Source organism: Passer domesticus, chromosome 3 (assembly GCF_036417665.1).
Source record: "Passer domesticus isolate bPasDom1 chromosome 3, bPasDom1.hap1, whole genome shotgun sequence".
Classification (NCBI taxonomy): Eukaryota; Metazoa; Chordata; class Aves; order Passeriformes; family Passeridae; genus Passer; species Passer domesticus.
Window position 1 is genome coordinate 122230401 of NC_087476.1, and position 23155 is coordinate 122253555.

General features: G+C 46.3%; 1 protein-coding gene across 5 annotated transcripts in view; it reads left to right on the forward strand.

Moving 5' to 3' along the window:
• PLCB1 (phospholipase C beta 1) overlaps positions 1 to 23155 on the forward strand; it is a 332913-nt gene that overhangs the window by 1212 nt on the left and 308546 nt on the right. For all 5 annotated transcript variants that reach the window (XR_010359722.1, XM_064415692.1, XM_064415693.1 and 2 more), the window contains exon 2: positions 8596 to 8673. Coding sequence is in view for 4 of the 5 variants with exons in the window: in XM_064415692.1 (XP_064271762.1) it covers positions 8596 to 8673 (78 nt within the window). In the remaining variant the exon portion in view is untranslated. The remainder of the gene's footprint in view (positions 1 to 8595; positions 8674 to 23155) is intronic.

The following is a 23155-nucleotide window of genomic DNA, read 5'->3' on the forward strand; positions in this document are numbered from 1 at the left end:
CGAGCCGAGGCACAGAGATGGTTGGGAGACAAGACAGGCAGTCTGAATGGCACAAGTGTTGAGAAGGAGTTGTTTTCAGAGCTCTGTGTGTTTGCCGTGGGCTTGGCTGTGCTCAAGAGGTCCACAGCAACAACTGTGGGACAGCAGCGAGGGAGAAGGAGCACTTCATGTGGAACCGCTGCTCTTGGCTTGTTATATCTTGCTCTTCTGCTTTCAGCCTGTCCAGCAGCCAAATGTGTGAGCCTGACCCCTGTAAACCTGTGATAAACACTCTCAAGGAGAAAGAGAACATCAGAAACCAAACAACTTGTGGTGTGAAGTTTTATTTACAGTAATAAGCTAACACATTTCTAAAAGGCTCAGCAAACTGACCTTGTCCACAGTACCAAACTGTGGCTTGATACAGGTTCTGCATGTTCAGGAGCTGGGCTTGAATGAGAAAACGTTTTCTTTTGGTTGACATTTTCCTTAGGGTAGGAAAAGGCAGCCTTGTCATTTCAGTTATTGTTTTATTTTTGGTAAGTTACCAAGGAATTTCTGCGTGTGCATGCAGAGGTCGAGTTAACGATGACTTGAGTCTGCAGACTGAAAGCCCAAGCCATCAGACACCAGCTGAAGTTATTAGTGCTGTTTCCCAAATAGTAGTTGTGTAGGTAGAATTAAAAGCTGAAGAGGTGTTCTCCATGCACAGTGGATGTTCACTAGATAACTGCCTGCTACAGGCTAGATGGTAAAAGGATTTAAAACTGTAAACCTGAAGGCTGCAGTAATGAAACATGGCTAAATTCTGGAGAAATACCTGTATTTTGGGTTAAAGGTGCTACTCGGCAGCCCACAGGTGTTACCTGGAGTGTGTGAGTTGAGTCCTGTTGTGTTTAGTGAGTTTGTTCATTGGCAGCCCTGTGAAAGCCGATGCCTTTTAGGCACACTGTGATGAAGAATTCCAGCATTAACTCATTGTTGACCGTGCACTGTGTGTGTAGCTGCACATTTCCCACCCCTCAGCCCTTCTGTCTTGCCTGTTGTGCACTCAGCAGTGGAAGCCCCACAAAATCCGAGGTTTCAAGGGAAGGAAGTCTCCTCTGCCACTCTGGCTCACACTCTGGTGTTTGTTATGTACCATTTCTTTTCACTGTGTGAGAGTGGGAGTTCAGTTCTTGCACTTCACCTGTGCATTGGGGCAGCCTCTGTCCTCTCCTTGTTGTCCCCTTCCCTGCTGTTTTGGGTTGCAGTTTGAAGATGGTCCTACTGACTCTGCTTTGCATTTCACGAAGCAGAAGTGGTTGTTGTGAATTCTTACCACTCGTACCAAGTTTCAGCCCAAAGCAAAATCTTTTTATTTGAGCTTTAAACCACTGAGAATTTTTAAATGGGCATGCTGGAAGCATTGAAACAAGAGTGTGAGAGGCGTTGAAAGAATGCTGTGCTGTGTGGAGTGGCATTACAGAAAGTGTTTGCCAGCTTTGAGAAGGACGCTGTGCAAGGTGTGCACAACAGCCTGACAAAAGCTGTGCTGGTGCAGACCTGCAAACCAGGCTGTGTATGGACCCCCATCCTGAGCCTCTGCTGCTCTGTGCCTGGTCGGGAGCTGAGGTGCTGATGTGGTGCTGACAGTTCTCATGAGCCCTCCCTGAGGAGCAGCACCAAAACCTGCTGCGTGTCACCCCGAGCCTCATCCAGTGCCTGCTGCCCTGCCCGTGGGGATGCTCCAGCTGAAGGGGAAATGCTGGGCCTGGGCTCCGTGGAGTGCAGAGAGGGGCTCACATCAGCCCCTCCCCATCACAGACGGGCAGGTGGGAGGCTTGGAACTCCATCTCCTCTGCAGGCCATCCTCAGTTTCTACATTGGGAAAGCATTAGCATCAATTAAAAGGGCCTGGCTTTGGAGGACAAGTCACTTTCATGCCTTGAGATTGGATGTAGTGCTGCTCCCACCATCCAATGCCCAATACACTGTTCACAAATTCCTTTTGGGATCGGGGTGTGGAGCACTAAGTCAAACAGTTCATTGTTGTCCTGTAACTTTGCTTCTGCTCACACTGTTTGTGTTGTGTTCTGTAACAGCATTCCAGGTCAGAAAGCAAATTTCAGGATGATCTCTTGCTCTCGGTGTGCAGTTCTGGATTCGCAAGGCACGGAGCAGAAATAGCTGCTCTTGGAATCTGTGCAAGATAAATGTGCCTGGCTGCTTTGGCCTTTTTTGTGGCTGTGTCCATGTGTGTTCCTGGGTCAGACAGTGGTTGCCTCAAGTTGTTTCGTGAGTTGAGCCTGTGTAGCTGCTTCTCCCTGAGTGCTGGGAGAGGCTCTGAGCCGGCTGACTGCTGCTCTGGCTTTGGACAGCTGTGCTCATGTGTTCCTGGAGAGAGCTGGGGAGGGACTGGCTGGATCCCCTCTGCTGTGCTTGTAGCAGCATTTCCTGATGGGACATTGAAGTTCTTTAATAAAAAAAATGCAATTAAGTTCACAGGTGAAACTTTTTTGGTAAGAGTTGAAGCTTAACGTAGCAGAATGCGTTGCTAGGCTGAGAAGGATAAGGAAGCTTGAGTACAAAGAGCAACTTCTTGCAGGAATTATCTGTCTTGAGGGCAGAAATCTGCCCTGGCTGACTTTCCTTGTTTTTATCTGGCCTGTAGTGGGAACAAGATAGACATAACTGAGTCTTTAAGTAGCTCAACAGCCCGAGCACAGCTGAGCTGATATTTTCTGAGAGCTGTAATTGGCACGCTGTAGCAAGTTAATATGATGGTGTACGTTCAAAAATAGGTTTGTTTTCATTTCATGCTTTAAAGGCTTTCTTATCTTCCCTAGTGATAATATGTACTTTGCATAAAGATTTTGACTGATCTCTCTGTGGCTCACACTATTTACTTTCACTTTTAAGTGAAGTGTGTTGCTAAGGTGAATTCTACCTAAATCGAGGGCCAGGATTCCAATTTTCTAGCCACACCTTTTTTTCTAAACCTTGGATTACTGCAGCAAGCCTCCTGACAGGTAGCATTGCTTAGTGGCTACAGAACTTCCCCAGGTGAGCAGCAAAATAGAACCCAGGTCTTTTAAGGTTTTTTTAATGCCTTTCTCTTAGAGCATTTTGTCTTAATAAAGCATTTTCAAGCTCCAAGTGAACGCTCTGGAGATTTGCAGGCTTCTTTATCTGTTTAGAATGTTTTAAAGAAGACTATCAAGAGTATCCCCTTTGACCTTACAAGTAAACATAACATCAGAGAATCTTTATTATTGGTAAGCTGAGATGAAATGAATAAACAACTTGGAATTTTTCAGAAGTTATTTTAAGTAACTTTTTTCCCCCCTGCCTTTTTTTGTTTGTTTTTAAACTGTGCGCAAGCCTGCCACTCCAGTACATTAGTGAGGACATGAAAAATGAGACACCATTGTTCTGTGTGTATAAAACTAAAACAATAAGCTGAAGAGTTTATTTTTTTTTTTTGTGAACACTTTCAGTCTGGAGTGAAGAGGTCAAGTCCGGCATTCCAGAGTTTTTGTTGTTTTTTCTTTGTTGCTAATCTTTATGTAGTAAACAAGTATCAGCTCTGGGCTATTTCAAAGTGTTTTGTCTGAATGAGTGTAAGTTGTTATTTTGGCCTTTTGCAACACAGGAGATGGAATTTGCAATTTCTAAGAGTTAATATTTAGTAAACTGGAAAGCCTGAACTTGGTTAACTCTGTTGGAAAGCTCTTTATAACTTAAATGTGGGGGGAAAATAAGATTTGGATCTGCTGCAGATGGGTTAAATGCCTGCCTGGGAAGAGCTGCTGTTCAAGCCATAGATGACATCTCTGTTAGTGGAGTTCTGGAGCCCTTGGGAGTGTCGGTGGATACATGGGAAAGTGAAAACCAGAATACAGCTCCTAAACAAGTGAGCATTCTTTGGGAGAGGGAAGTTAACTGTGACTTGGCTTGGGCACTGTGTGCTTTCCCCACTTCAGTGTTTGAATGCTCAAGACTTTTGTTTTTTTAACAAAACCTGGAGTGGTACACAGTTAACACACAATTAGCTCTTGCAGTCTATTTCTAACTATGCAGTCTTTGATCTATTATAAAGTAAATGCTTCATAAGCACTTTTTAATTTATTTTCACGAGGCCCATTGAATGACAAAATTTTCAGTTTTTAGTTATACTGTTTTAGAGCCAAAAAAAGACCAACATTAAAAATCTCCTGATTTTTAATCTGTGATTAGAGACCTTGGACCTAATTTTCAGCCTGCAGTGTCACACTGTCAGATGTTCAGAGTGCCTCCCCAGTGATTTCAGCTGAATTTGAGCTCACCATCTCTGAAAATTAGAAAATGAAATGTGGAAATATAATTCCAGTTCTCTCAAAATCAGAAGGCAGCATTTGTGCTGATGAGCAGACTGGTTTAAATTATTTTCTCAGCATCACACAAGAACTCTCTGGCCATGGTGAAAATCTTCAGAGCAAAGGCAGTGAAATGCCAGCCAGGAAGTTCTCCCTTTATTCTGTCTTTGACTGCTTAGCTTGCAGCGTTTAGGGACTGCAAACAAATGCAGTAAGAGGCTCATCAGCTGGAGTGTGAGGATGTCCTGAGAGATGGCTTGGGGTAGGACAGACTTCTGAGAAATCCCTCCTGAGGCAGGTCTCTGAAACCTGCAGTGTTTGAGCAGCAGAATGAGGATTTCTGTCCTGTGGTGCCACCACCAAAGCTTCTCCAGGGTTTAACAACTCTGATAGTGAAGGATATCTTCTTGCATGTTCCTGTTGAACAAGTGGAATTTCATTTTGCACTTCTGTAAGATCAATTCCAGTTTGGATTTTTTTTTTTGGTCCTTCCAGCACTCACGTCACCTTCCCCAGCACTTTGTTCTTTGCAGCCTGCTCACTTGTGGCAGGTCTGGTTCCTCTGCCCTCAGTGAAAGAGGGGATCTTTGCCCTTCCAGATGATTTCAGGGGTTCACTTTCTCCCTTCCACTGGTAGCTCAGCTGTCAGCCTGAGGAATCCCATGGTTCTGGTTGTCTGGGTAATCCTGTTTATAATCCTGTTTAGCTCCAGTCTGGGCACACTCAGTGTATTCTGGAATTCTCAGCTAATGTGTCTGCTGGCCCTGTGGAATCTGAGGTTCTGCTGTCCCTTCTCCTTTGCTCCTTCTCTGCTTCCCCCAGGCCTGGAACCCACCTGACGTGTGGGGTGGCAAGAGAGCTCCTTTTAGGGGCTGTCCCCAGGTCTTGCACCTTTGCTCAGCCAGATTTTAGGCTCTTTGGCCCAAGTGAAAGAAATGTTCAGGAATATTTTGCCTCTGCCACAAAGAGTCCATACTTCTTAGCTTTGTGTTTCAAAGCAGTTTGGCAGAAATTTTCCAGAAGATTCAAGCAAGTGAAATAATGATGTGTAGAAGTTTTCAGGTTATATTTGGGGATGTTCAGTGTCTCTGAAAATCTGAGGCAAACCCAGGAAAGAGCAGCCAGCCTTAATAAGGCAGTGTCATGAGCCCCATCTGTCAGAAGAGCTGAGGACAGAGGCTGCTCTGCTTTTCTTTTTAAAATCTGTTGATGTGAATTTTGACTGCAGCTGTTTCTGAGAAACATCATCATTACCTATATGTGATTTATTAAAACACAAGCTCTTCTGGCTCGTGGTCATGGAGTAAAAGGTTCCACCTTGTGCACAGCCAGGTCATGGTGCTGCTCTGATAAGTATGGTCAGAAAGGAGCTAAACCCAAGTTTTCACCTCCTCACTAATTATCTACGTGATGATCTTTACTGCTCAGTAGCAATGGAGTGGAGTGGCACTCTTTGCTCACTGGTGTTACATGAAGTCTGAGGGCCCCACTCTTACAATCAGACCTTGAAGCAGCCATTTAATTATGGGTTTGTCCATCGATCCTCTGTGCTGTGTTCTGCTGTGCCTGGCTGGTGGGGAGCCCAGAGTTCCTTGTGGCACTTTCTGGGCATCAAGTTGCAATCTTTGTTTCAAAGTACAAAACAATGAACGTTGCTAATGCAGGCTCTGAAGTTGAGCAGCCAATTAGGAGGCAACTTAATGGAGTAAGTAGAGAACAGCCACATTACTCCTTTGAGGCTGTGGAATTGGAGGAAAGTGGAGAATTGGCCCTAAGTCAGCAAAGAAAAATGTAGAGGACATCTAAAGGTGAAATTAAAAGCCCTTCAGGAAAATGATTGTCTCAAGCTGAGGCTGGTGTGGTACACAGCACCTGGGCCAGCCAGGTTAGGGCCACTCTTTTTCCAGGACTTGGCAGGGGCAGGCTCTGGGAAACCAAAGCACAGCTTGGCATGAGCACCCAGGGGTGGAATTTAAAAATCTGATACCCACAGGCATTGGTACCCTTGACTGGGACACTCTCCCTTTCTCTTTTCCCTCTACCCCTTCTGGTCACAGCTGATTTGTGCCTTGGTCATCCCATCCTGTACCTTTTTTATGTACTTGGAATTGCCCCAGGGGTCTGGCCTGCTGCTCAAGGGGCTGCTGTGTTAATATCCAAAGGGATGGATATAGGCTACTCTCCTACTACACAATTAAATTTCCAAACCCTTAAGCTTCAGAGATGAGCAACACACTTTTTTTCTGTTTTATTCTCACTTTTACATCTGAGTGGGTATGGGGAGATATGAATGTTTGCCCCTGATTTGTTTGTCCTTGGTATTTTGTTTGTTATTGTAATTTTCCTCCTCCTCTATTGTGCTCTGTCCATAACCCTTTTCTTCAGAGTGGTGTGGGGTTGGTCAGTCTGTTCAGGAGAGTTATGAGGTCAGCTCTTTGGGTGAGGAAACTGAATTAATGGGCTTCAGGATACTCATAAATGACTGCAGGTGTGTCTTATGGGTCATAAACCACAGCCCTTCCTTACCAGTACAATACTGTTTGTAAATAAATGCACCAGACAGTTGTTGGTTGAAGCCAATACCTACTTCAGAGCCTTGAACTGCTGCTTTGCTTGAATGTATATTGCAAAAGGTTTTTTCAGGAGTCCTTTTGAGAGTTCCCTGCCTTTGCAGAGTGGTATAAAAGCAAGAGACCTGTCCCAGGTGACAGAGGCCTCTGCTTTACTCTGGACTGGGTGGAAGGACTTGCAGAGCTGCCTCAAAAAGTTTATTTCTGTGCCTCCACACCCAGAACTGAGCGTGGCATTTGATGTCAGGGCTTTACAAGAGTGATAATTAATGTGCAGAGCATATAAAGCATGATGCACATGGCTTTTATTGCTGCTGCTGGCTGCGTGGAGCAGTTCCTGAGGCACATCCAGCACCAATACATGTGCAAAGTTTTCCTCAGATCCTCCTGTTCATCAGCACATTCATGTGCTGTGCCTGATGTCAGGGTTAATTAAAGAAAAGCCCAACCAAACACAAACCCCAGCACAACCAACCAGCTTTCTGGAGCAGAGATTCCCAGACTAGGACTCACCCTGTCATGGTGAAGTTTCCTTTAGGCCACCTGACAGATGCTGAAGGTCCTTTCCTCTCATCCTCTGCTTTCTTGAGCCTGATTTTAGTCAACATCTTACACATCTACAGAAGCATTACTCTGATAGCTGTGTGTCATCAAACCCACTTTGGTTTGAAGTGATGAACCTGCAAAATTAGTTAATCCTAGACAGAATTGCTTTGTGTCAGTTTCCCATCACCTCCTTCCCTTTCCCCCTGCAGTTCCTTGTATCTCTTCCAAAAGCAGGAGGACACTTAGGCTTTATCTTTGCTCATTTTATACTTTCATGCACAAGCTGCATGTGACACAATGAAATAAGCTAAAAAAGGAGAGTTATGTCTCTACAGCAGGGATTTTTGTTTTTTCTCTTTTGAATGGTGGAGGTCTAAGAACCATTTTTTAGGTGCTTGTGGCTACCCTATTCAGGGTCTGATATATTTTAAAACCAAATTTGCATGTTTCTTCAAACAGTATCCAACTCTCAGGTGTACAGGATGTTAAAAATTAGGAAGAAATGGGGGGGAATAAGATTCTGCAAATTCTGCATGTCTGTCCTTTTAGGGAAGGGCAGTGTTTTAATGAGGGGTCAGTGACAGAGCTTTGGGCCCACCTGGGACATTCCCAGTTGGTTTGGTTGGATGCAGATATATTCTCATTACTAAAATTTTCATGGTTTGATTAAAAAAAGAGAAATTTTAATGGAATGTTACTGACGAAAGTCTTAGGGCAGGGAGTGGTATTCTGTGTTTTTTAGGCAAATTCAGCCTTTGTAAAGTGAATTTTAGAGGTATTTAGTGTTGCTGTCTGAAGGTGGGGTCAGATCAAGGTGGGCAGTGGACACCTAGCTGTGATGTTTTACTGGGTGGGCTCCAGTTTGACATCCAGGGTGTTATGGCTGTTGAACTTCACCCACTTCCAGCTTTGCTGGGTTAACTCTGTGTGTTGACAAGTCTGCAGTTATCAGGTGCTGCCTCCACAGCAATGGAAATACGTTATGTCAGAAAAATGGAGATGAGGCAGGTGATACTAAATTCTTCCAGTGACATCTTGCTAGAGATACCTTCAGGGTAATTTCTGGATGTTGCAATCCATTAACACGGATGGCAGAGCAGCTTGTGCATAATTATGTGTTCTGTGTGCTGACATGGATTTTTTGTTTGTCCTTTCTCTGCCAGGACTCCACTGTTGTGACTCCAATTATCCTCAGAACAGACCCACAGGGATTTTTCTTCTACTGGACAGATCAAAATAAGGTAAGAGAAAAGCTTCCAGCTCCAGAATGGTTCTTCCTTTTCTCTGTGGTGTGATTACAGTCCTGCCACAGCAGACAAGTGTTTTATCAGTGTATTTTCTGGAGAGCAAAGACAGCAAGCCTGTGGCTCATCCCTGAGCACAAATCTTGGAGAGCTGCATGGCAGATTTGGTAAATTCCATCCATGTTGATGCTGGGATGCCCAGTGAGGTGTACAGTTGTCCTGGCAGGGACAAGGAGGATCCATTTGGGATGCTGCTGTGGTTCATGGTTGGCGTGTGGTTTCTCTTGCCTTCTGCACCATGAGGATGCTGTCTGTGGTGCGTGGCAGGATCCCCAGAGGCCACAGCTCCCTTTGAATTCATTCCCCTCAGCAGCCAGTGCTCCCTGCCATGCCTGGTGGCCACGTCACCAGGCTCTTCCCAGTCCTCCCTGGCCACTTCCAGGAGCATTCCGCTGTGCTGAGCTCACCCTGAGCCTGGGAGAGCTCAGAGCCTGATTCATCCCTGCCCTGCTCCGCTTGCACATCCCTGCCACCCCTCTGAGCCACCTCTGGCCTGCTCCCAGCTGCTGAGGCTGCAGACTCAAGGAAACCCACCCAGGGGAAGAGGGCAGCACCTGAGCACTTGGTGCAGCTTGTTTGGTACACAGGTTTATATATAAAATATAATATATAAAATATAGAGAAAATGAGTGTTGCAGTTGGTGTTGTAGAACACTGTGTCAAAACTGGAAACTGAGTAAGCTTCTCATTATAGAGGTGAAATTTCAAGTACTTGCCAAGTGAGTGTTTGTACTGGCTCCCTGTTGAAAATGGTGTTGAGCTTGGTACTGCTTGAGCCTTGGCCTTGAATGAGTATCTGCCAAAAACCTGGGTGTGTGTTTGGGGTGTTCTGGCTGCAGAATCCTGGTGTACCAGTTGTGTGGCTGTTTTTCAGCAGTTCTTGTTGATTTTGTTTGGATACCAGGGCAAAAATAGCTTGAGGAGACAGCAGCCATGAAACGTGCAGGCACATTGAGGAGGCAATTTGCTGTTACATTAGATCATGTTTATTTATCTTCCTGTGTTTGCTTCTGAGGGGAGATGGAGCAGGGTTGGAGCGAGTCTGTTTGGAAACCATATTTTCTGATTTTTAATGGGAACCCTGCCTCTGCCTGTGCTCCTGCAGGGCTGGGGTGGGTGGTGTGAGTTCCTCTGCTGACAGGGCAGAGTTGTTTTAAATTGCTGCCTGGAGCAGGCAGTGAGTGCCCTCAGAGGCTGTGCCTGCTTTACACTGACCCAGTGCCTGTGCCAGGACTCGGTGCAGCCTTCTGGCTGGTTCCTTCCCTTGCATAAACTAATTGTATAAGCTGAAAAAGAACTATGAACTTTGTAAGAATAAGTGGAAGCCCAGAGTTGATTGGAGAGTTTATTTCACTTTTAATGTGTTTGGCGCTTAGACCTCCTTCAGTTTCCTACTGTTGTCTGTAAAAACAATGTCTCGAAGCAGTTCTGTGAAGAATAGCTATTTATAGAATTGTTGTTCTCATATTCATGAAAAAATGTATTTATAATGCTCGGAGCATTTTTTAAAGGTTGGGTATTTATACAAGAGGTTTAAGTGTCAGTTTGATTTTTAAACTTGCAAATCAAGACTCTGCAAAGAACAAGAGGGATTTTTTCTGGTTAATAATTCATGACTACTAGGTGAAGCTTGTTTCTAAACACCATTCTAGCAGTGCCTATTTAAAGAAAGTAAATTTATATCTACTGGGGTGCTGATAGTGCAAGGACTGGAAAGGAAATGCCATTTTCTGCTTTTATAGAGTCTTTGGGTTTGTGTTGATTGCAAGATTGCAAAGACATGAAAAAAGGAGGTTATATACGAGATCCTCTTTAATTTCCTTCTCTTTGTGTGAAGTCATCCTGTGACGATAGTGGAACTATATGAAGAAATACGAGGACAATACACCCTCTATGTGCTCACTTTCTCTTTTTCCCCCATGATATTTTTTTTAAGCAATTGCTTTTGTCACGAGCAAGGCCTGCTATTTTCTGTGTGTGGAAAGATAAGCCTTGCTGAAGCCAGTGATGAAGTGGGAGCAGCCTGCTGCCAGCTGCCTTGATCAGGCACGTTTTTCTGGGAGCTGAATGCAGAAGGTGTGCAGATGAGGCTGAGCAGCAGCCATCCCTGAGGCCATTTGTGTGTCCTGCTTGCCAGACCCTGTGGAACAGAAAATCACTGCCTGGACAAAGGTGTGCTGCCTAAAACGGGAATCTGCCTCCTTTGCTTGCTGTTGCCTTAGTAAAGTTACACAAAAATTACATGAACTGCTGGGAGGGAAAAACAAAACAAACAGAAAACCACTCCCCAGCACTGTATTTTTTTATTTAGCTTTTGTTTTTTATTTATTAAATGTGTGTTTTGTTTAGCTTAGAGAGCTGGTGCTGTAGCCCCACAGCGCTCCTGAGCTCCTTGGCTGCTTGAGCTGCCTCTGGCATGGTTTTCTTGTTCCCTTCCTCTTGTGTTTGCTCTCTGGTGCAGGGAAGGGCAGGTGAAGTGCAGCAGTGGGTCTGGGCAGCGTGAGGCTGCTCCTGGTGCAGCCAGAGCTGTGGTGAGGATGGAGAGCAGAGCAGCTCTCCCTCCCTCCCTCCACCAGGAGCTCTGCTGATGCTCACAGCACCTGCAGCCTGGTCAGGGGTCCAGCAGAGGAGGGCCCAAAGGGCTGCTCAGGGTCAGGGTTTGCGTTCTTCACTTGCTTTCCCTTGTAGCCCTCTGATAAGTAAGTTAGCTCCAGTTTGCAGTTCTTAGGAGCCCTGTGCTCCTCCTAGACAATCCAAGGTTTGCAGTTTCAGCCCCACAGAGATCCTCCCACTCAGGGTATGCCACATCTGAAAGACAGCACTTTCTGTTCAGTCCTTTCATTCAACTCCAGTTCTGCAGCTGGGTCAGGCCCATGTGGTGTCCTGCATTTTGACCTGATCACTGTGCATTGCATATTTCAGTTTACCTCGCTGTCATCTGCAAGGGTAATCCTCCACAAAAATCAAGGCATCCATAGCATTTCCCTATTTTCTGGTAACAGCAAGAACACTTGCTACCTTTTGTTTTGAACAGATGGCAGGACAGCTTTCTGATGTTAATTGTATTTTTCAGTATGAAGTTCTTTTATTGCTGAAGATTCTGGAATATTTTCTTCATTTGTATGCAGACTGCTGGCTGATTCCATATTATTACTTGAATGATTCTCAACATGGGATTTAAAAGAAAAATTAATTAATGTGACAAGCTTATGTCTGTTACTTATCTTATTGTTTAGGTAACATTTCTTAACTACAGCAAATCCAGACAATATTCATTGCGGTGTTGTATTTTTATGACCTGACTAAAACATAATTCAAATTCTTGATTTTTTTTTTTCTTTTAACACGGAATGCCATTTCTTCTATTTGTTCTTATTCTGGTCATGAGCGTGGAAGAAAGATAAATCAAAATTTACCCAGGTGAAGAGAGTCTGCAGAGTAAAAAGGAGTGATAATCAAAAGCATTTTTGAGGAGATGAGCAGAGGCTGGAAGCATTTGGTGTGTTTAGCCCAGCTAGCAAAGCCAGACAAAGACTGATTTCTGTCTATGGATAAATACATGAATGGATGCATAGGCAGACTAGGAGAAGAAAAAGGGATTGTCAGGCAGCTTGAGCGTTATTTCTGCTGCATCCTTTGTCTGGAAGTTGTTATGCAATCAAAAGGATGTTGGGAGAAGGCACTTAGCCATTGACAGTGCAATTCTACCCCTGTGCAAGGAAAGGAGCAAAGCAGCTAATTGCTTTTGTGCTGCATCCACTTAGGGGTTGAAAAGCCCGGGGATGGTTGATGTGCTGTCCTCTCTCATACTGGTTTATTGCCCTGTATTTGAAAAGCTGGGCAGCTGCGGGGGCATGGCAGCAGGCTGAGAGCAGAGAGCACACAGAGCCAGCCTCACCCCTGCCCCAGGAGAGGAGGCTGAGCAGCCCTGCTGTGAAACTCCACACAAGTGCCCAGTTCCTGGCAGCCGGCAGCAGTGTCTGCTGCCTGCTGTAAACAGAGGATGATCTTGTTTGTCCGAAGGAAGTGTTTGTTGAGCAGCTACTGCCAGTGCTGATGTCTGTGGGAGGGGAGGCGAGGCTGGAGCTTCCCTCCTCAGCCCTTTGCAGCTGGAGCGTGGGGACAGCCCAGCCCAGGGCTTCGGCTCCGGGCTGGCCATGGCACCACTCCCTCCAAACGTTTTAAGTGTATTTGAGGGAAAATGGGGTGCTGAAGCCACAGAAATACTCGCCCTCAGCCCTTTGCAGCTGGAGCGTGGGGACAGCCCAGCCCAGGGCTTCAGCTCCGGGCTGGCCAGGGCACCACTCCCTCCAAACGTTTTAAGTGTATTTGAGGGAAAATGGGATGGTGAAGCCACAGAAATACTCGCCCTCAGCCCTTTGCAGCTGGAGCGTGGGGAGAGCCCAGCCCAGGGCTTCGGCTCCGGGCCGGCCAGGGCACCACTCCCTCCAAACGTTTTAAGTGTATTTGAGGGAAAATGGGGTGCTGAAGCCACAGAAATAATCACCCTCAGCCCTTTGCAGCTGGAGCGTGGGGAGAGCCCAGCCCAGGGCTTCGGCTCCAGGCTGGCCAGGGCACCACTCCCATCAAACGTTTTAAGTGTATTTGAGGGAAAATGGGGTGCTGAAGCCACAGAAATACTCGCCCTCAGCCTGGCAGGAATGGCTGTCTGTATCTCAAGGCAGACAGGCTTCATCTGTGCAGTTTTTTCCCACAGAATTCACACAGAATCACTGGGTTGGAAGAGACCTTTAAGACCAATGAGTCCAATCCAACCTCAACACCTCAACTCAACCCTGGCCCCCAGTGCCACATCCAGGCTTTGTTAAACACACCCAGGGATGGGGACTGCACCACCTCCCCGGGCAGCCATTCCAGAACTTTATCACCCTTTGTGTGAAAAACTTTTTCCTGATATCCAGCCTGTATTTCCCACTGTGTGTTCTGGCTAAGCCCAGCCCCAGCTGAGCACAGGCACTTTCACCTTTGTTCTGTCAGTTCTGTGGTGTCCACAGCCCGTTGTCGTGTGAGAGCATCCCTGGCAGAGCTGTGCCAGCTTCCTGCAGGTCAGGCTCAGCATGTGAGCTGGGCACCCCAGCCCCAGCAGGAATCCTGTGCCTGGCTCTCCTGTGCCGTGGGACTGCATGAGGCTCCTTGGGGTGAAAGAGGAGAGGATTTCTGACTTGGAGTGCCCTCTCCCTCCTTTGTCCTGATGTGATCCCAGGTCCTTTGGGCCTGAAAACCCAGACCGGTGCCAGGGGGAATGTGGGAAGGGAGCCCGAGGGCTGTGGGGAGGATTGGGTCTGCCTGCAGCACGTCTGTAAATTCTGTGCCAGTCCCATTGCCCTCTTCCAAATGGAAGATGGTGTGGCTTTCTTCCAGCTGCTGGGGATTTTGCCTCTTACATAAGAGTTCTTTTGTGTCTTTTTTGAAGCAGAGCTGTAAAACACTTGGGTTGGTATTTGTATTGCCCTATGGGTCAGAAATGACATTTACGTTACCTCTGTATATGCTTTACAGTACACTTGACAAGCATGCAGCAAAGACTGAAGTTAATATATCAATATTGAAAATACACCTAGTAATTTAATGAGAATGGAATATTTACTAGTACCAGGTTTAAAAATACCTGCTCCAAATCTCAGCTGGTTGGCTTAATTTATTCAAGAGCAAGGTTACTCAGTAGTGCATCCCAGCACTGAAAGCATCCAAGAAGTGCATCATTAAACATGCATTCACACTTCTCTCTTGGCATGTAAACAGAAGAAAAGCTAAATAACTTAGAAAACCCCAAACCATAAACCCTTAAAAACCCCAAGAAGGGGTGCATCATTAAACATGTGTTCACACCTCTCTCTGGCATGTCAGCAGAAAAAAAGCTAAATAACTTAAACCTTAAACTTGGAACTGTAAATGCAATTAATTGAATGAGGAAAAATGTTGGTTTTTTTAAATTCTGTATGAGATGCCTTCTGCTCTCAGTGCTTTACTACATCTGAGGCTTTTCCATGGACTTCTGTAAAAATGAAAAACAAACTCCAATTAGCATCTGCACATTCTCCAGTGTCAGACGGGCACACAAGGGGAAATAATAGCGAAATTGGCCAAGTTTTTTATCCATAGGACACTTGTGACATCAGATCACAATCCTCCCCCACTGAAGGGAAAGTGAAATTCATTAATGAGTGGTGTTGCTCTGAACTCTCCATTCCTGCTCCTGGGAACTGAGTGCCAAGCTGAAAGTGGATTGTCCCTGGTTTTTGAGAGCAAAAATAGATTTTTGCTTGTATTTCAGTTGGGAATTTAAGGATAAGGGGTTTCAGGCTCTGGAAGGTGGAGAGGGTTCTGTGGAGCTCCTGCTCATCTTTTCCCTGGGAATCTGGATGAGGACTTCCCTGGGACGAGGAGTTGAGGTTTTGCTTCTTACTGACACTGGGAATTGGGAGTGAACCCGAAGCAGACAGTGCAGTAATAGAGGTGGCACAGCAAAGAATCTGGGTTTTGCAGCCTTTGTGATTCATGAATTTGAGGTGTGGCATCAGGAGGCACCATGGTGGCATCGGGAACTTGAGAAGAAGCTCATGGTTTTTTTCTCAACAACTTAAAAGTCAACATGTGAGCGGAATAAAAAGACTGGGAAAGTGGCAGGGAATTGCCACAGACAGTCAAAATGGGAGGAAATATTTCATGGAGGTCAGCTTCCCATCAGGCTGCTGATTTAAAGGAAATCTCTCTGCTTTCAAAACATGGAAATTGTTCAAGGCCCATTAGGGAAATGGTACTACATCAAACACAGACCTCTAATAAGCATTTCCCACTGCTAAATATCTTCCTTCTTGTGAGGGAGGCAGGAACAGAAAACAAGATGTTGGGTTTAATCCACAACATTTTGTGGGGTCCATTTGCTGAAGTGAGGAAGCCAAAGAACCTCAAAAACTGAAGACAGGTGACTCTGGAGTCAGCCCAATTTATGTGCTGCTGAGTTCTCAGGCACTGAGAGCAATCCCAACATTTTACCTCACGTGAGGATATTTTCCTTGCCCTCTCTTGGACATGTGCTGTGACTTTGCTGCAGAGATGAGATTGTGGGATGCCTTTTGTTTAAAAGGACTGAGCCTTGGTAAGCTTTGGCTGTAGATGGATGTCAATGTTGAGTGTTACAAGAAAATTGCCAATTTGAATTTTTATGCAAGGGATTTTTATGATCTGGAGACTGCTTGGCTGTTACAATTTTCAATTTAAATAGCTCAGCAAGGAAAGCTGTGTCCAAGTTGACCAACATCCCCCAAGTGCCTTCCTGGGCTGGGGTGTGTTTTCCAGCTGAGCAGTAAACAGAGCCACAGTCCAGCCTGCCCTCTCTTTTTGCCTCTTTAATTAAAAAAAGTCTCTTGTGTTGGTGCCTGCAGCTTGTACATCGATTTGGCTGAATGTGCAGCATCAGCTTTGCTGGCTGACCTATTATTAGCATAGTTCAAAAATTGGCTGCTAGCACATCAGCTTTCCTGATCTTTGGAAGGATGGCTGATCTCCTGGCGTGCCTGTTGGATTGACTTCTCCCTAATGCTTCACATCCTGGCTGTTTCCTCTCCCTATTATGCTTTCAGGGATTTTTTTTTCCTGTGGGCTTTTTTTTTCAGCTGTGCTCCAAAAATAACTATCTTTAAATCAGATATATTTTGTCTCCATATATGTGATCTTCTTGTGTGAACACACACACACTCCCCTACTAATCAGTGCTATGGGATAAATGTGTTAGAAATTTGGGCCTTTCATTATTTCAGGAGTTTGAAAGATTCTCTTGAAATACAACTGAGTGGCAATGAATAATTCTTGCCTGATTTACCTTAAAGCTTTTTACCACTGAAAATGCGGACTTGACTCTGCTTCCTTTTTCTGCCTGCTCCTACAGTTCTGGCATTTGACACTCTGCATGCCTGCAGCTGGCATCACACAGGGCAGAAATGCTCCTGCCTGGATGTGCAGTGGTAAGGATGTGCTGCACTGTACCCCACTCCTTCCTTTTTGGTTTGGGGTTATGTGTGAGGACAGGAGGCACTCTGTAACTCCCTTTCCTAGGGAACCTTCTCAGTCCTGTCTTTTCTTTGCAGACAGCTTGCATGAACCCAGCATTGTGAAAACACTTCAAATACTACAAATTACAAGAGTTTGGGGTTCACTGTGTGTGTCACATTGAGTAATTCTCAATGTCCAGATGCTTTTTGCATCGCCAGTCTCCTGCAGTCACCCCACAGGGTCAGAAGGGGTGTAAACCCACTCCTGGTGCTCTGTGCTGCTGTGGCTCCTTGGCAGGCACCCCTTGTGCTGCTGGATCCCTGAGCAGGCTGGGCAGGGTCTCACATCCCAGGAGGGGGTGGCTGTGCCCTCCCCTGGCTGTGCTTTGCCAGCAGCAAACCTCCTGTCCTGCCTTTCCCCAGCAGGCAGGAGGAGAGGGTTTCTCTTCCTTGCTCCCTGCAGCTAATCCTTCCACACAGCCCCATTCAGCAGTGGAACTTCCCAGTGTCCATCCTTTGCCTGTGAGCAGAAATCCCAGTAGCAGGGGCATGTTCTCCTCTCTGAGACCCCGTCTGTGGTGTTACAGCTCTGATGCTGTTATAGCTCTTGTGCACTCAGTGTGGGCATGGAGCAGGGGTGCAGATTTGTCTTCACTCACATCCCAGGAGCATTTCCAGTGTCTGGGTTTTATTGTGGAGGCTGGGCCATGCTTTTGTACAAGGTGTGCTGTGCTTCATGTGAGAGGAACAGGGTGTTCTGGTGTCCCTGAGAGATGGCTGTAAATCCTGACTCTGCAGGGCCTGTCACACCCTCAGCTGCCCAGTTATCCCAGTGCAGCTGGGGCATACACAGCACTGCTGTTCAGGCTGCCCTCACGCATCACAAGGGACATTCTACCCCAGTGCCTCATCCCAAAGAGCTCCTGTGCTGGCTGGGGCTGGGGATTACCAGATCCTCCCTTGATCCCCAGGCTGGGCACAGTGTGCTTGTAGAGCTTTACTGAGCCTTCTGCCTCTGCCTGTGCAGAAACCATGGGCTGGGACATCCCTGGGCTGGGGCTGGGCCATCCCTGGGTGTCCCTGGGCTGGGGCTGGGCCATCCCTGGGTGTCCCTGGGCTGGGGCTGGGCCATCCCTGGGTGTCCCTGGGCTGGGGCTGGGCCATCCCTGGGTGCCCCAGGTGACAGAGCCTGCCCCAAAGCTGCTGAGCTCCCTGTGCTGGGAGCTGTTTCAGGTTCTGCTTACTGACAGCCAGCTCACTGCTGAGTTTGTGTTACTGCTGCTCAGTGTTTGTCACTGAAGGGACCTGTGGATAATTTGGACAGGTGCTTCACTACCCGGGGAGCTGGATATCTCTGCCTGATAAACAGCAGCAAGTGCTGTAATGAGAATCATAATGAAAATATTGATTAGCAGGGGAGAGCTGCTTGGCACTGAGTGAAGCTTGTTGGAGCCTTGTTAGAACAGTAATGAAATTCTAAAGGAAGCTCTCTTACTTTAATTCCAGCTGCCCTGTGCTGACCCAGGACAGTCAGACATCAGGGCTTATTTAATAAAAGGTGCTATGAAGTGGAACTCTAATGCTTGGAAGTTGGGAGTACAGACCAAAATTTAGATAGTTTATCTTGGCACTTCCAGCTTTGGGACTGGGACATTTTCAAAATACTCTGTATTTAAGGCAACTTTTAGAACAACACAGCAATGGGTTTACTCTTAAATTTCCCTGAAAATAGAGATAAGTAAAATAAAGGTGGGTTTTCTGCTTTGAATCCAGATGTGCTTGCTAACTAGCAAAATAAGCACAGGGCCATGTTGTTCATGGAGAAAACCCTTCTAAATTGGGGTAACATGCGCAGTGGAGGACCAGGCTGAATCATTCAATATATGAATGCTTTCCCTGACACGGGAGAACACCTGGTTATGATGATTGTGGAATTTGAATAGGGGAGCTTTGCCTTTCAGTTCCCTGCTCAGAGCTTTTCCCCTGAAGCTGAGGTGTTTTTAAGGTTCAGATCTCAACTGATCTTTACTGAAAAAGCAGCATTTCTTGAGAAGCAGCGTGGTTTGCTGCAATGCTCCAGTGGTCCGTAATTCAGCGTAATTCTTCTGTGGCTGGAAAGGATCTGGGGCAGATCTGGGGCTCTGTGTCCTTCCCTCCTGCCAACACAAACCTGCAGGCTCCTTTGCCAGTGGAAGTTGCTGGGAGAGCCCGCCAGAGATGCTGCAGGAGCACAGTGGTGCCTTCCATGTGGGTGGATGGGGTGGGAAGCTCCTCTCCTCAGACTTGCATGCAGCGTGCAAGTCTAAAACATGCCAAGCCAGCTTGGAGAGTGGCACTGCTCTTCTCTTGCCAGAAGGAGATTTTTTTCAGTGTGCTGGCTGTAAATTTGTCTTGCCCACTGAGAGCTCATCCCAGTGTCTTCTGCACCGCTCTGTGTTGCATATATTGGACTTTCAACCCATGTTTCTACTGAAATGAAGGACCCCAGCAGTGAGTCATGGCTGGAAAGGATCTCGGCCAGATCTGGGGCTCTGCTTCCTTCCCTCCTGCAGACACAAACCTGCAGGCTCCTTTGCCAGTGGAAGTTGCTGGGAGAGCCCGTCAGAGATGCTGCAGGAGCACAGTGGTGCCTTCCATGTGGGTGGATGGGGTGGGAAGCTCCTCTCCTCAGACTTGCATGCAGCGTGCAAGTCTAAAACATGCAGAGCCAGCTTGGAGAGTGGCACTGCTCTTCTCTTGCCAGAAGGAGATTTTTTTCAGTGTGCTGGCTGTAAATTTGTCTTGCCACTGAGAGCTCATCCCAGTGTCTTCTGCACCGCTCTGTGTTGCATACCCAGATTTAGATCCCCCTTTCACAGTATGTTGGACTTTCAATCCATGTTTTACTGAAATGAAGGACCCAGGAAGGGGGTATAGGTAAGGTAAAGGAAGCTAGAGGTCAACCCAGCTGTTCTGACTGGCAGACTGAAATATTTGCACTTTTTTCACCAAATTGTTTAGACTTTGCAGCCTTTGTGTAAGGGGAAAATTACCTGCCCTTTGGTAGCCACTGTGTGTGTTTGGAATTACCTAAAGGCTTATCTTAGTTCTGTTGCAAAGCTGACTGTTAAAATAAGATCTCTTAATTCCTTGAAAATTGTTTTTTTTTCCCTCATGGCCGAGAGCTGACAAAAGACATTTCATAATGCTAAGTGAAGCTTTTTTTTTTTTTTCCCTCTGCCTTCACTTTTCCCTGGCATTTCATTCAATATTTGCAGGGGTTCAGGCTAAAACTGGGGGTCTTTCTTGCTCTCTTAGCTTTTCTGCCTCAAATACTGCTTCACAGCTCTGTGTGGAGCAATATCTGAGTTTCCTGGGCATGCCCTGTGTCCTCATGCAGGAATTTTGCCAGTGCCAAAGGATGGCTTTTGGCTTTTCTCTCATTCCCGGAGCTGCTCTGCTGTGGACTGTGCCGCTCTGCTGCATTTGTGTGATGTTAAAACTGCTCTTGACAAATTGCCTTCAGAGCAGGTTTAAAATGGGACAGAGACTTGGGTATGGCTGGACTGGCAATTGCAGATGTCACTGGATGTCACTTTGTGCCACCCTCTTTGGGGTGCTCAGACACAGGGATAATTTTGTAGCTGAAAATGTGGGCCTGAAAAGAATGATGTAAGGCTCCTACCAGTGAGGAATGCAGGAATTTGGCCCCAGCCATCACTCCAAATCCTTTGGATTTATGCTGGTAGTGGCTGCTCAGCAGCTTCCCTGGGTTCCTGCCAGGAGTATGGCAAATGCAACAATCATTTTATGATCTGTTTGGCTAAATGGCTGTAATAATGTGGGCTATTAGAGTAACAGATGCTGTTGACCATCCTGCAGTAGATCAAAGTTTGCATATACAGGAACTATGCGCTTCCTCCCAGAGCCATGCATAGAATTTGGAGCTTCTCATTTGTTGCCATGGTGTTCCATGATCAGAGCAAGGAGGAGCAGGAGTGGTGATTGTGGTGAGCCCAGGCAGAAGTGCCAGTCTGCAGCAGCCTCAGCTCAGAGCCCGAGAAATGGCTCTTGGTGTAAGACAAAAAGGGGCTCTGCAGGTGGCTCCCAGACCCTGTGCCATCTGAGGCTTTCCAGGGCTTGAAATAGGAATCCAAACTTGCTAAAACTGCCCGGAGTCATGGCACTGGAGGCACCTTTGGCTCGTGTTGCTGTTGCAGTTTTGTGTGCTCAGACTGTGACCCCTGAAGGAGAGATGGCCAGCACCTGGAGCTGGCCTTGGGCACCCCAGCAGCCCCAGGCTGGCCTTGGGCACCCCAGCAGCCCCAGGCTGGCCTTGGGCACCCCAGCAGCCCCGAGCTGGCCTTGGGCACCCCAGCATCCCCAGGCTGGCCTTGGGCACCCCAGCATCCACAGCTGGCCCCATTCAGCTTTACCTGGCCTTGCAGAGCCTGAGGGTGGCTAATCACTCACCTCCTGATCCCACAGGGGGCTTGCAGGTGGGGTATAGGATTCAGGGAGCCCCCAGTGGTTGGCATCTGACTCCATTGATTCAGAATGCTGGACAACTGCTTTATTAAACTATATTCTATTACATTAATACTATAACTATACTCTAGAACACTAAAAGATGCATACTAAAGAAAAGCCTGTGACTGTCTCCAGACAGCCAGGACACAGCTGTGACCCCAATGGGCCAATTCATATCAACAACCATAACCAGAATCCAATTACCAAATCCCTTCAGGTAAACAATCTTCCTAACACGTTCCACATGTGCAAAAACAACAGGAGTAGAGAATAGAGAAGAATTGTTTTCTTCTCTCTGTGCTTCTCCAGGAAAAGAAACCTGGGAGAGAGAATTCTCTCTCTCTGTTCAGAGAATGTGAATGCCACAGTGGAGAGAAAAGGGAGAGGTGGCAGTGAAGCATCCAGCTGGTGGCACTGACTAGATTTGCTCCTGGGAACCTTAGGACAAAGCACTTGAGTTGGGCTCCTTATATAACCTAAGTTGATTGACCAGTGTGGGATCCCTCAGGCTCTGGAGAGCCTCAAGCCCCCCTCTCCCTGTGCCTGGTTCAAAAGAGGGATTTGAAGCACATCCATATCTGAGCTCGGTGAAACTGAGCTGTTTCAGGCATTTATTAATTTTGTACATTTGAATTTAATCTGCGTGGTGATGACACCAACATGAGGATAATCTCTGAGTCATGAGGGCATTATAAGTAAATTCCCCAGACACTAAAAAATGCCAATTATATGGGCATGACTCGAAGAGTAACATCTATGGGAATAAATCATACATAATCTTCATGGACAGTTTCAGAAACTGTAAAATCTACTCCATTAGTGTAATAAATATCCTAGTGGCATTAGATACATTGTGTAATTGGCTTGGCTTTATGTTGGGAATATAGACTGTTGGGTGGTCTGTTCATATATTGATGTGATTAATTTTGGTGCAGATGATTTACAGAACTAGCCTGAGAACAAGCTGCTATGACCTAATAAAATTATATGCCAAAAAAGAAAATAACATTGTTTCAAGTCAAAGACTCACACTGCAAAGGCAGCTGTTGTCCACCATGAAAGGTCAACATCCACATTGGATATAGGGCACAAAGTTTGTATCATTTGAGAAGGGAATTGCTGATTGAAAACCCCACAGCTTTCATCTGTATTTACCTGCAGGGTGGAGAGCTCTCCTGTGGCTGCCTGGGCAGTGGGTGAGCTGTTGATCTATAGCTCAGGTGAATTGACCAGGCATGTGTTGCTGTGTGAGTAGCAAGGACAAGGGACCAGGCTTTTGGAGCCCTGTAACCTCTGGGGAATGCCAAAACCCAGATATTCTCCCTGGGTTTCACAGCTGGGTTTTTAGAAGTATTTTTAAATGCTTGTTTCTGTAGGTGTGGACAAAATGCAGTAGGCTCACTTGAGGAGTCACTCATTGCTGTGAGCTGAGGAAGCTGCTCTGCACTGGGTGGAATGCTTTTGGGAGTCCTGAATGTCCTGTTTGCCTGCAGTCATGGGCAGTAGGGACAGACATGAGTGTCTGCTCACTGTCATGTCAGGGGAATGAGCAGCTCTGGTTGGGATCCAAACTCACTTGGATTTTAAAGACCAATATGATGATGTTATTTTTATCTACATCTGTACTTTACCCTGCACTGATTAGCTGGGGTGACAGTGCAGCACTCCAACCTGAATTTGCCTGAAGACACAAGCCATACTCTGATGTGGATTAATAAATTTATCTTCTGTTGACTTTAGGAATCAGTTCTATCTCTTGTGTCTAAATGTGCCTGATTTTTTTATTTCCCAGAGGTTGTCCAGAAGAAGATTCTGGAGTTTAAAATGTGCCACAGACATAGAGCTCTGTTTATGTGCTTTATTTTTTTTTTTTTTCCCATCCTCAACTCCCAAGAAGT